At 41.2% G+C, this 14245-nt stretch overlaps 1 protein-coding gene across 5 annotated transcripts in view; it reads right to left on the bottom strand.

Annotated features, from left to right (window-relative positions):
• Positions 1–14245, bottom strand: part of TENM3 (teneurin transmembrane protein 3) — a 1336193-nt gene that overhangs the window by 461557 nt on the left and 860391 nt on the right. For all 5 annotated transcript variants that reach the window (XM_056114252.1, XM_056114254.1, XM_056114255.1 and 2 more), the window contains one exon: positions 1239–1538. In XM_056114252.1, coding sequence (XP_055970227.1) covers positions 1239–1470 — 232 coding nt within the window. In that variant the 5' untranslated portion in view covers positions 1471–1538. The remainder of the gene's footprint in view (positions 1–1238; positions 1539–14245) is intronic.

The following is a 14245-nucleotide window of genomic DNA, read 5'->3' as shown; positions in this document are numbered from 1 at the left end:
CATCAAGAGTGTTTACAACAAATGTTTCCTATCTTCCCTGAAAAAAGAAAAACACTATGGTAAAGATTGAGCAATTGGGTGCCCTTCAATAAAATTTAATACTTGTAATTGATGAGGTCCGGTTTGGGGGTGGGGGTGGGGAATCTCTCTTAAGCAAATAGGAAAAGTGTTCTTTGACATACACTGGGTGGGGCAAGCCAATATGACTTCAGTCTACTGAGGAGATCTTGCTCCATGATGCGAGAAGAAAGGAACTAGGAAAAATGCTGAAATGGTTTCCCACCTGAAGACTTTTGCTAGAATCGGTTCCTGCTTCATCACAAACTTGCAGTCGAACTGGAAGGCAGTGGAGAAAGGCAGAGAGGTTCTCTGTTTGGGAAGCTCATTTCTCTGCACACCGTCGTGAAGTTGGCTAAGGCTAGGCAGAGCTGGGCGCACAGTGAAATGCAAGTGACAGAGTTACAAAGTTTTATGAGTTGTCGGCATGCCCAGGTTGGAAGGCCACTAGCAAAGAAAGAAAATAGCACAATGGATGCCCAATGTGAAAGGCACGACTGTCTTAAAGCAAGGAAACGGCCGGCGTAGGGCTGTGAAATAAAGAGACAGAAGTCACTTAGACTGCTGATAGGAGAGTCAGGCAGAAAGCAGAGTGTGGAGACTGGTCGGCACGTCTATGGGACGGACCCAAGCAGATGGATTCTATTACTGGAAACAGGGTGTTGGAGGGGCCATGCTAAAGCCCCAGATTACACGTGTGAAAGGAACCGGAACCTTCCGTAACAGACTTTTGTGCGGAAAGACAGATGGGGGGCCGGGGTGGGGGTGGGGGGTATCCGGCTGGAGAAGGAGGAGAGAAACTCTCAAGAGGCATTTGACTTCCTTAAGCAGGAACTTCCTCACGAACACGCCCTGATCTCCCTGGACCCCCTCCCTTGGCTCTTTCCATGAGACTTCACGAGACTCCGTGGAGTCCCAGAGACCTGGATTTCAAGTGTTTTCACAAACATTTGGGTCCTCTGCAGGAACCATAACCCTTTCCTATGAAAAAGTGGCTTTCTACCTCTAATTTTGGGAAATGAGAGATTCTTAATTCTCACTCAAAATCTAAACCAGAGGACAGGGACCTTCCCACCACTCAACAATAATAATACAAATAATATAATAACCACACCGATCATAGCTGAAGGGGCTCCTCAAAGTAAGCCCGTTGGTGCCGCTTTCTGAGAAAGTTCACCTACCTTGTCTGGAGTATTCATCAGCTTCTCTGTGGACCAAATCCTTTACTCGGTTTCCATAGAGCAGCCTCGATGAATCATGATCAAACGCTTTCAGGGTCTCGCTGGAGCTGTAAGACTTCTGCGTAGGCACTCGACACTCCTCATTGTCTGCAGAGGAATTGGTGTACCGCCGCTCTTTCTCTCGTCTGCTCTTGGTCAGGGAGCAATAAGGCCGGCGCTCTTTGACATCCATTCCTTCCGTGCAAACATCAGACCTGCTGGGCACACGGGCGGCTCAGGGAGTAATTCTCTGTGGGCTCTCTGGAAAGAGAAAAAGGTGGACAGGATGTCAACGGAACAGTCATTGCAACATGAGGTTTGCTGTGTCCTGCTCAGGCTGAGAAGGGGTTAGTGGGGCAGGATGAGAGAAGTTCTCTTCCACCTAGGAGAGGAACCCCTAGCAAGGAACATTTGGAGGATAGTTGTCAGACACCCTTCTTTATCCGCAGCAGAAGCTACTGGGTACCCATTTTAGCATCTCTGACTTCTCACATCCACCACTATTTAAAGGATCAAAGGTCACACAGAAGTCATGCAAATAGGTCTCACCTATTTGCCAAAGAATATATGTTCTCTTTTACAGCATTTATTTATTTTTTGGTTTGGGGGGGTCACACCTGGTGGTACTCAGGGCTACCCCTGGCATTGTGTTTTGCTATCACTCCCAGTGGGGCTTGGGGGACCGTGTGTGGTGTCGGGGATGAAATCCAGGTGAGCTGCACACAGGCAAGTGCTCTCCCTGCCGTACTATTGCTCTGGCTCCATTCACAAATAAATTCCTTTTTTCTTTCTGACCAAAATATACTATTTTTATTTCTCTTTTGATCTCTTTTGTTAGGCATCAGAGCAAACTGAGCTAACTTAGAATGAAAATGCATTTGCTCTTATTTTTGCAGAGAGTTTTCTGCCAAAGGGCACTCTTTCCAACGTTTTAGAACTTGGATGTTTGGAACTGTGGGAAAATATGGAAAGCTGGGCTCCCCCCCCCCCCCCCCCCCGTGGCCCTTTCCCCATGCTGCTCAACATATGTTTTTCTTCTCTAGAAAACAGATTTAATCAGGGCCATCCTGCACTGAAGACAATGGGACTGAGGCAGCAGCAACCACAAGCGAGAAGGGATAAAAGTTTTGTCTCTTCATTGAGCAACTGTTTCCCCTGAATCCTCTAGATGGACCGGGGTGGGTGGCAGGAACATCTCCATGGCATGAGACCCAGGGCCTCCAGGAGTCCGATATGGAAGGGTCCTTCCCCATTGTCAGTGTCCATCCCTCTGTTCTGAATGCATTCTCATTTCACCTGAAGCCTCCGGGAGGGCTGGTCTTTGTCCCTCTATATTTGCCTCTTTCCAATTTTCTCTGCAATATTCACTTCTCATTTCAGTATTTCCACCATCAACTGAACCAATGATTCCAGGGGCCCTGGATCTTCTCTTCAGTGCCCCATCCTTAGAGCTGTGGTTTCTCTTCACAGACCCTCTTCCCAAAGAGCACGCTTGCAGTCTCCTGGGCTTCGCCCTTCCTCCCCAGCTGCCTCAGAACCTTATAAATCATCAGCGAGCTTCTCACTGAGTCTCACAGCTGATCTCATGCTCCATCTTGCCTCAGCTTCCACCCAAGTGCCAGCACATCTTGACTTTTGGCTTAATGTGATTTTTGGCTTAATGTTGACTGTCTCCAAATCCACTAGAAGAAGAGAGGGAAGGAGTGACAAAACTTCAGAGCATCAGTGTGGAAAGAGCTGGACAGTTACCTCCTTGTTCACTCCTCCCTGTCACACAGTGGATAGACAATGGATAGTTGGTTACCTCGCCATTGGATGGGGGTCCCACATTTCTGCAACTGAGTTGGGTCATGAAGATCCTTGGGACCAAACCAATAGTATAGGGAAGGCATTTGCCTTAAATGTGGCCAACCAGGTTTTAATCCTTGGCACTCCACATGGTCTCCTGAGCTCTGCCAGGAATGATCTCTGATCTCTGATACAGAGTCAGGAGTAAGCCCTGAGCACCATCAGGTGTGGCCAAAAACACAAACAAAAATGTACATCAAGTCCTTAACGAACATAGGTTTTGGAAAATGTCACTTTAAATGAAGAGATGTATCACAAAATCCACCCCATGAATAACATAGCTTCATTCAAGAGCTTTGGTTAAGATTCCTTTTTTTTTTTTACAATTTTCAAATCAACATTAAAATAAATGTTGATTAAAATAATATTGAATGAGACAATATTATTCAACAACCAGCTGTAGTTACTAATATTTTACCTTTCCATATGATGTGCCTTCTTGGCTTTCAACTTTTTTCTTTTTCCCCCTGATTTTAAAGAAATTCGTGCTCTTCAAGCCCGTATTCTTCCTTGAACACATCTTACTTGCTTGTCTCTGGTACTTTACTTGCTTATTTCCACTTTGGGAAGCCTGTGTTTTCTCCTGAATACACACTTCTTTCTCTCTCCTCAAATCTCTAAAAGTAAGTTTCAAGAAATACTATCTTGCTTCACATATACAAAAAGTAGTATTTTTCACTGACCCAATTTTATTAATTCCTCTAGTTTTCTCTTTATAATTCTTTCAATACTTTTAATGCTTATTATATTAATTTTTCTTATTGTAGCTGTCCTCTTTGTTTAAGATAATAATTTATTTCTAGGAATAGTGATGAGTCTATGATAAAAGATGATTAAAGATGATTAAAACAAAAACAAACCAATTAACTATTTTGATTCCAAAAAACTAAAATTGTTTGAGATAACCATTTATTAAATGATTACCATGTAGTGAATTATCTTCAATGGTTGAAGAGAGTGATGAATAACAATGTACCTTCCCTTATGAGTTTATATTTAGTGGATTAGTTAATATGTCTGAATTCAGTGGAATCTTATTTCTCAATCAGTATTGATTGCTTTGTAGGAAAGGCCATATAGAGTTTCATATCTAAATGATCATCCAAACGCTTTTAATTGAACAGGTATTATAATTCAAACATTTTTAGAAAACGAGCTTTGGGATTTGGAATAATTATCAAAGTTCCATTTCTTGCCTGAAGGTGACATTTATTTTAAAATAAGCCTTGCTATATATACACATATGTATGCATTTTTGTACTTTGAAAATGGACTGCTTGAAGCAAAGGAGCACTGTATCTTCCCCTGCCATAATTTAGCTTCCATTAGTTCAACCAGGTCCCATCTTCTGTTTCTGTAAATAAAGTTTGACTGGAAGACAGCACAGCCCTTTATTTACATATTGCTTTGGACTGATCTCATCAACCAATGTATCAATAGAGATCATAGGGGATGGAATTATGTTTTACAAAAGGATGTGTTGAAATCTTAACTCCCAGTACCCAGGAAAGTGACTTCTCTTTGTAGATCATCTTACATCTTTGTAGATGTAATCAAATGATACAATGATATTTGATTATCATGGGTTCCCTGACTAGCATCTTTAGAAGACACAGAATAGGATATTTGAATAGAGATACTTGTACACACTAGAGAGAAGGTCATGTAAGAGATGGAGCAATGAGCCATGGCATGACCAATACTTGAATGACCACCAAATGAAGAAAGACTTCATTCATGTAGGGAAGAGATACTTCTCTACAACCTCAGAAGGAGCAGGGCCCATACCTTCATTTTTAAACTTCTTGTACTCGTAAATGAAAAATTAAATTTCTATTTTGTTTCTGTGTTTTTGTAGTGTCAGTTATCAAAACGAAGTTTTCACACTGAAGGCATACATCTCCCACCGAGCCTCAGCCTCAGTCACGTCTGTTGTTTTAAGTAATCAAGTTGTGGTTATTTGTTATGGTGGTTCCAGGAAGCTAACACAGAGATCTGAGAGCCTGCAAAGTCTAAACTGCTATCTGGGCCCTTTATAGAAAAAAATGGGCAAGTGTGAGTTTGACAATAGGTTCAATACTTTCTTTGTCCCTTTGTATCTTTGAATGTAAAACATATTCTCTTTAGTACCCAGAGATAGTATGCTTGGTAAGGAGCTTGCCTTGCAAGCAGCCAACCTGGATTTGATTCCCCAGAACTCCTCTGCACCTCACTAGGCGTGATTATTCAAAATGGAGCCAGGAGCAAATTCTGGGCACCGCTAGGTATGGCCCTAAACAAAACAAAACAAAACAAAACAAAACAAAAATCTATGCTACATGAAAGTCCATGCTTCAATTTTATAAGCTTGCAAATTAGATAATCAATAAGTTCTTTAAAGCATAATAATATGAACATATATCATGACCAATAAACACACATCCTCATATTGCTACCAATGCATATGTATACATGCAATATATATATATATATTCCAATCTAGTGCTAATAAGTTGATAATGAAAGGTAATCACACATATTCTGTTGCTTTTTAGAATACCCATAGCACCAAGTATCTGAGTTTTCTTTGTGAAAGAATTTTAAAGAGCTTGACGAGTCAAGCTATTGTATTCAAATGTACAATCAAAGACAAAGACATTCTGATCTCAGGGAGTACAAACAATAAAAATTCCTTTGAATCTGTCTTTCCACTTTGGTCCATAGGTGAAGTTCTTCCATGATTTAATCTACACTGTAATATTTGCGTGTGATGGAGATCAATGGGGTCAACAAAGGTTCAAAAGGAAGTTTTACACGTTATCTGCTGCAGTCAAGGCATTCAAGATGAGAAGGGTGAAAAGATGCAGCTGCTTAAGTGATGCTAAATTGTGACGCCCTTTGATGATGACTCCACAGTTTGGACAAGGAAGCAGGTCAGTGTGTGGAGACTCAGCAGAAAGTTCTTTAATGAACAGGACCTTCACTGCCTCAGTGAGCAAGTCCTTTGCAAGCGGAAGGAAAGCTATTAGAAAAAGATTGACCTAAAACTTTGGATGAATTGTCCGACAATATCAAACTCATTGGGTGAAATTTTATTAGCTTCTTAAAAAACAGTGCAGTTACAAGCAATAGGAGGCCTCTGGACCACTCAGCTGGTTTTCAAAGGCTTCACTCATTTTATTTAGGTTTTCTTTCTTAGTCTCATGCAAAGTACATGAATGAATGAATGAACTAGCACGTCATCCAGGACTTAGCGGCATTAGACCTTGGCTGCTCATACCCTCTATTCAGAAGAAATCCGAATGGCAAAAAGGCACATGAGAAAATCCTCTACATCATTAATCATAAGGGAGATGCAGATCAAAACAACAATGAGATATCATCTCACACCACAGAGACTGGCCCACATCCAAAAGAACAAAAGCAACTGGTGCTGGCACGAATGTGGCGAGAAAGGGACCCTCCTTCACTGCTGGTGGGGATGCCGACTCGTTCAGTCCTTTTGGAAAACAGTATGGACAATTCTCAAAAAATTAGAAATTGAGGTCCCATTTTACCCAGCAATACCACTCCTAGTAATATATCTTAGAGAGGCAAAAAAGTACAGTCAAAATGACATCTGCACTTCTATGTTGATTGTTGCACTGTTCACAATAGCCAAAATCTGGAAAAAACCCAAGTGCCCGAGAACAGATGACTGGTTAAAGAAATTAACTGGTTAAAGAAATTATTGTGTGGTACATCCACACAATAGAGCACTATGCAACTGTTAGAAAAGATGAAGTCATGAAATTTACATACAAGTGGTACTACATGGAAAGTATCATTCTAAGTGAAATGAGTCAGAAAGAGAAGGACAGACATAGAAAGATTGCATTCATCTGGGGAATATAAAGTAACAAACTAGGAGACTAACACCCAAGAATAGCCGAGATAAGTACCAGGAGGTTCACTCCATGGCTTGGAGGCCAGCCACACATGCTAGGGGAAAAGGCAGCTTAGATAGAGAACGGAGCACCAAGTAAAGGGTGTTGGGAGGATCCTCCAAGGATGGGCAATGCATGCTGAAAATAGACTATAGACCGAACAAGACTGCCACTCAATGCCTCTTTTGCAAACCACAGCAACCAAAAGGAGAGAGAGAACAAAAGGGAATGCCCTGCCACAGAGGCAGGGTGGGATGGGGGGATGGGGAGGGGTGGGAAGGATACTGGGATCATTGATGGTGGAGAATGGGCACTGGTGGAGGGATGGGTACTCGATCATTGTATAACTGAAACTCAAGCACAAAAATTTGTAAGTCTACAACTATACCTCATGATGTTTCACAAATAAAAATTAAAAACAAACAAACAAACAAAAAAACGGCTTTGAAACTTTGTGAGAGAACTTTACATGATTGTAGTTTCATAAGGGGCTGCTATTTCCAAAGAAACATTTTTTTAGTCGTGACTTTAGAAACTAACCTTATTATGTATTTTTATTGGGGGCCCCCAAGAATTTCTCAAGGGGGGCAGGGGCCCTCCTGGTGATGCTAAGCCATTCAGGTCAACTATATGTGGTGCTAGAGAACAATCAGTTAACTCCAGCAGTGCTCAGAGGCCCCTAAGGACTACACCAGGCAATGCTCAGAGGATCATGTGGTTACAGGGATTGAACTGGAGTTAGATCAAACCAAAGTAACCTCTGTACTGCAGAGCAATGTGATCTTAATAGAAATCTGTGTAGTTTCAAAAATCTTTGGTACCAACGATTCCGTATCTAATATTTTAAACATCCATAAGCATCCCTGTCTATCTAGTAACTAAGCATTTTTAAAAAATATATAATTAATAGACTCCTGTGCTTTATTACAGTACCCTCAAAAGTGAAGGTGGTGTTTTAGACCTTCAGGTATACCTTTTCAGACATATCTATTAATCACATTTCATTACAAGAAATGTAAAAGGAAGCTTTCAGGGAAAAGGAACAAACAACATGATACAGAAATACAGATTTATATAAAGAAAGGAAGAACAGTAGGAAATGGTAGCAATACAGTTAAACATATACAGCTTTTTTTCTTATTATTAAATCTCTCTGAAAGACAGGTGTTTGGCTGGAGAAATAGTACTGGGGTTAAGGTGATTTCCTTGCATGTGGCCAATCTCAGTCAATCTGTGGCACTTAAGATACACCAGCCACAGCTGGGAGTGAGCTCTGAGCACAGAGCCCAGACCAGCCCCAGAGCACTGCTGCAGGATGGCCGCTACCCCGCCTTCTCACAAACAGAACAGGAAAACAGATGTCTTTCTAAATTAAATGAGTATTACATATGTCTCACCACATTGAAATATAATACTCAGGCAGATAGAGAGCTGCTCACACAGAAATCATAACAATGTACTGGGACATTTCCAGCATATGGGCAAGTGAAATGTACTGCAACTTTAACATAAATGGAGGAAAGAAATACAAGTTTACTATTCCAAAGCTTTCTATCAGGTGTGAAGTAGTATGATATAACATAAAGGAAGGTTAGGATCTATGAAGGACGTCCATCTTAAACCCTAAACCAACTCTTAAAATAACAGTCACATGTAGTAACACCAACAAAAGAAGTAACAGAATCATAAAAAATTAAATTAATCCAAAGAAGGCAGAAGAAGTGGAACAAAGAACACAGAGTAAAAAGACAAAAACAAATATATTGCAAGATAGGACTTAGAAACTTAACTAAGCCCATAATCACATTAAACATAAATTATATAAACACTGCACCCAGTTGGAGGGATTTTCGTATTAGAGTATATAAAGGACTGTAGGTTGCTTTCAAGAAACATGTTTAATTACAAGGACACAAATTAGTTAAAAGGAAATCGATAGGAAAAGAGAACTCTAACCATGCCAATGATCATATTAAATATAAATGATCCACAACATACACCAGTAAAAAAGGCAGAGCTCTTTATGCTGATTAAAAATAACAAAGCAAAACCAGACCAGCAATACCTGGTGAATAATCCTACAGCAATGCCAATGATTTGCTGGATCTACCTCTGTCGACAGGGAATTCAGGGGAGGGTACAGGGGTCATTCATTTCTTAATATGCATATTACTTGTCACAGATACAGGGCCTGCAGAGAGGCCCTGGGGATGAAGAGATAAATAAAAGCCTACTGCTTGTCCTCTTTTGCTGTAAAAGAGGAGAGAAAATGCAAGTAAACAACTGTACAAATAAATGTACACTAAAACTATAAATACGTGGCTGTTGGAACAATAGTACAGCAGGTAGTGTGTTTGCCTTATGTGCAACCAATCCCAATTCAATCCCCAGAGGTTGACTCAGGTTCAATCCCCAGCACCCTGTATGGTCCCTCAAGCACCTCCAGGAGTGACCCTTGAGTGCAGAGCCAGGTATAAGTACTGACCACTGTTGGTTCTGCTTCCCCCAATCCCATACCAAATAAATAAATAAATAAATATAAACATGCTATCAGGAGAGAAAAATAAAAGGTGGATGTATTTGAGAGTGGGGTCACCATCTCAAAATGGCACCCAAGCTGAGGTCTGCATGAAAAATAGGACCTAGACTAGCCTTATATTTGTAAATCATAGCAAATGAGTTTCCAGTAGATTGCCCAGGCTGAAAGAAGCATCTATTAACTCTGGGAGGCACGGAAGGTTTGGTGATCAGAACCAAAATGGACTGGGGCAGAGTTAGGCATGAGAAGAATCCATGGGGAGGGCAAGGGTTCGGTGTGGAGTTTTATAGGACTGGATCACCCGTCTCAGCCATATTCCACCCATGCTGGGTAACCACCAGGGGGTTTACACTGGGCACTGACCCGACCAACTTGCAGAGCAAAGACTCCCTGGGTGGAACACAGAGAGGAGCAAATTCTGGAGCAGAAGCAGGTACACTGGGAGGCAGATTTTTGCCCTAAGTGCAGGCCAAAGGACTATCACAAGAACAACAGATGAGATAAGGGACACGGGTGCTGGGAAATGTTTCCATCATACAGTGTTCCAACACCCATCCCTGGTAGAGTGTTCCAACACCCATCTACCAGGGATGGGTGTTGGAATACTGTATGATGGATATCTAATTATGAACAGTTTTGTAAGAGCTATCTCATAGGTATTCAATAAAAAAAATCTTAAAAATAAAATAAGATAAAATAAAGAACAACAGATGAAGTGAAGGAGCCTGCAGTATATGCCGAAGACGAAGAGGTAAGAGAGAGTTTGATGATGAAAACCAACAATGGAATGAAAGGAGACTGAGAAAGAAGAAAGAGAAGGGTTGGAGGAGGTAGGTGAGGAGGATGATCCACTGAGACAGGGAACAGGAGACTCCCACAAAATACCCTCCCACCCCCACTCTGCCTACTCTCTCACTTCCAACATAATTGAGGAGTGATATTCATCCTCTGTGAAACTTACAAAGTACAAATCAACTAAAATTGATCGAACATCCCTATCTACTTCATATTTTGATGTTTTACCCCCTTTTGGACTTTTTCTGGTACATTTGTATGTCTATGTGTCTATGACAATATGTGTGCCACTTATATATTTATTATAATGATTTCGTGACCTATTTTCCCTTACTGTACTATGAACATTTTCATGTGAATAAAGATCAAGCTATGTCCTCATTTTAAAAGTAATAAATAGAAGGTGGTTATTTAAAAATGCAAAAGCATTCTTCATGCTCTATCAAAGACAGCACATATGCCAACTTAGATAATGAAACAAATAAGAGTGATATATTAAAATAGCTAACTGAATAAGTGTGACTACTAGAAAATTTTTAATTAGAAATTATATAGAACAGTGCCTGAGGCCAGAAGAAAAGTGGCTTAAATCTCATTGAATCATTAAAAATTCTTTCAAAATATGTGTGTGCAGAAGGAACCAGAAACTGAAATGATCACACACTCTCTCACACACACACACGAAATAGAAAGAGAAACATATGGATCATCAGACTAATGTACCCACTAATACAAAGTGGGAATATCATCTGTGATTTAAATAAAGCAAATCACTTGAAAGAGAATGTGAGTTGTTCTTTTCCTGATAAAAATTATGGACAATAGGAACAGAACATCAGTATTTACCGATACAGTTTGATCGTCTGCAATAGCAAGGGTACAATCATTTTAGGGAAAGAAATGCCACCTCACACTTGGAATAGATGAGAAAAAGGCACCAAGAATCCTATCATGCTGAGCCAACACAGCCGTCCCAGCTTGCAGGCCTTTTGGGGAAGGTGTACATCCGATCTCCCAATTCACTGGTCTGCTGGATCAGCCAATGTGCAGCCTATGCATCCACCCATTGTCATGATGGCTTAGACTAAAGCCCGAAGGAGAAGCCACTGCTGTGTTTAGATGTGTCTCATCACCAGCCAGGCCTCTGAATGCTTTGCCAGCACCACTGTCTGCGTCTAAGAGAACAATCAAAAGAACAGTGACATGTCCTGATGATACGGTGGTAACCGAACGGCCCTGAATGCACACGGGCTAAAAACAACCCAACAGACAACTTTGATTTCACTCCAGAGCACTGTGGCAATTAAACTGGGTCACGGCCCATCTTTCCACCTTCACACAAACATACCCACTTCTGAGGCAGTGCCAGCCATGGTAATACACGAAATAACATGACCCTCTATGGAGTCAGGTTTGGGTGTTTTGCCAGGTTTGGGTGTTTTACATGTGGCATTTGGATCCCTCACAAGAGCTCATTTGTGTGTCTGACGCTTTTTACTGATGAGAAAACAAGATCAATACATGCAGATTTTCGACTCAGACAACCTTTGAGTTGTTAGGCGAAATACCATCTTCTCCTAAGCTGCTCTTCCATTTTTTTGTGAACACTGCTTAACTTTTACATCTGTGTTGTGTCAATTCCAGATTCAAATCTTGAGATGGATGAGAGACAAATAAACAAGCCTTCTTGATGGCTTGAAAACAATGGCAACTATGTCACAGAAGGGACACAGTGACTGTTGGGAAATGCTGTGTATACCTAGAGCCGCTTCCTGAAAAGGCTGATTTCTCTAAGTGCTGGGCAGATTCCTCTCCTGAGGAGTGGATATAAAAGCTCCTTGATGAATTATTAATTTGAATCTTGATTATTTATCGAGTGCTTAAGATACACCAGGTGCTTTACATATATGACCTCACTTAATCCTCACAGCATCCCTGGCTGGGGAAGAATTATAAACTCCATTGTCATCCGTGAGAACTCAAGTCAGAGAGATATCAGTGAGGTGCCCAAGGTTCCAAGGTCACAGCATCAGGATAGAGCCCAGCTGAATTCAAATTCAAATAAAGGTATTACATTTATTCCAAATCTGTCTGCTTCTTAATTGCTAGACCGTACATCATTATCTTTATAATAAAGGAGATTTAAGCAGGACAAATGGCAGCTAGGTTTGGCAAAACACATCAAGATGTCAACAGACCCAGTATTAACCAACCCAGTTGCTGTTGTCATGTCGAAAATTCCATGATTTTTGGTATTTTCATTTTCACAGTCCTGGGAGGCAAAGGTGAAGGGCAAGTGAAATGTAAGTGAAGAATGAGAAAGGTGTAAAAATCAAAGATCAAGATGAAAAAGGAAAGTCTACTGGGAACATTTTCCAACTTTTGGAAGGGAAAGACAAGGCAAAAGTAAATGAGACCTTACGAAGACATTATCTGCTCATCAAAGGATGAGTTCCAGTTCCAAGGGTTTGTCCAGCATCTCTCTGGGTTAGTTAGCAGAGGAGAGGGTCCCTTGCATGATGGCAGTCGTACTCCCTGGGAAGTTGTACGTCCATATTTCCTTAATTAAATGTGCCTCCCCAATTGGTTTCCAAGGGTGGAGAGCTGACTTAAGGCTTAAGGCACTGCCTGCACAGAGGCGCAGAGATTGGCTCACAGAGAGACATGTGACCTAACGCTCGCCATTCAGGATGCTCCAGGACATTTGATAAAAATAAGGGGACTTGCTTCCTCTCAACTGGGGGGGGGGGAAGAAGGGTGATTCACTGAGGTGTGGTTCAATGTAAGATAAAAATGTGAAGTTGTTTATATTATGGCCATTATGCAGAGAGAGCTTTACATTCCACCAATGGTGAGAAACTTCTCCTTCACATCCTTCCTTCCTCCCTCCCTCCCTCCCTTCTTCAAAGGGGATAAAGAAAAACCAAAGTTTTCAAGTATCTAGATGGGGGAAAGAACTGCATGAAATAAAACAATAGAAAGGCATGGACACTCCTTTCGGGTCATTTTGATGGAGGAGACTCATTGGTGGGGATGTTATCTCAGCCCGGGTTTGATTTGCATTGCCCTGATCATCAGTGAAACTGGATTTTTCAACTGAAGACGACAACAACAACAACAACAAAAGAACCTGATACTATTATAACAGGGAATCAGTGAAAAAAAGCAAGTTTGATTAGCTTCGGGGTATAAAAATCTAGCTCCACTGCAATCTCTACCTGAAATGTGTTCCTTTGGCTATTTCCCTGCTGGATAAATCTGTGTTCTCTTTTGTTTCTTATGCTCTCTCTCTCTCTCTCTCTCTCTCTCCTCTCTCTCTCTCTCCTCCCTTTCTCTTGCTCTCTCCATTATTTCTCTTAAGTAAATTTCTCTAAATAAAAACTATTTAAAAATAAAATCTGGGGGGGGGGGGGGTGGCCAGGAAAAATAAATAAGTAAATAAACCCTAGTTCCACCGTTTGTGATTCATGTGAATTATGACCTTATACAAGTTATTTAAGCTCTCTGAGATTTGGTTCCTTATAATTAGTTAATCCAATTAATTATTTGGGGGCAGGTTGGAGCCATACCCAGCAGTGCTCAGGAGCTCTGCATGACTGTGCTCAGGGATCACATGGGAATCTGGGGATCAAATCGGGGTCATCTGCCTTCAAAGGAGCACTTTCCCCCACTGTACTAGCTCTCCCACCCCACCTATATTTGATTTTAATATGCATATGGCAGTCTCTCTCCTAGGAAGATAGCACGAAGGTGACACAGGATCAAGTTCTAAAAGACTTTAGCACAGCTAGCAGCATACAAGGTAAGGTCTACTTGCTGAAGGCCAGTTATTATAACTGGATTAAAAGCAGTGTCCCCACAAGAAAGTCAGCATTACTGGT

Source organism: Sorex fumeus, unplaced genomic scaffold, assembly GCF_029834395.1.
Source record: "Sorex fumeus unplaced genomic scaffold, SorFum_2.1 ptg000024l, whole genome shotgun sequence".
NCBI classification, from domain to species: domain Eukaryota; kingdom Metazoa; phylum Chordata; class Mammalia; order Eulipotyphla; family Soricidae; genus Sorex; species Sorex fumeus.
The sequence above is the reverse complement of the archived record's forward strand: the minus strand, read 5'-3'. Positions and strand labels throughout refer to the sequence as shown.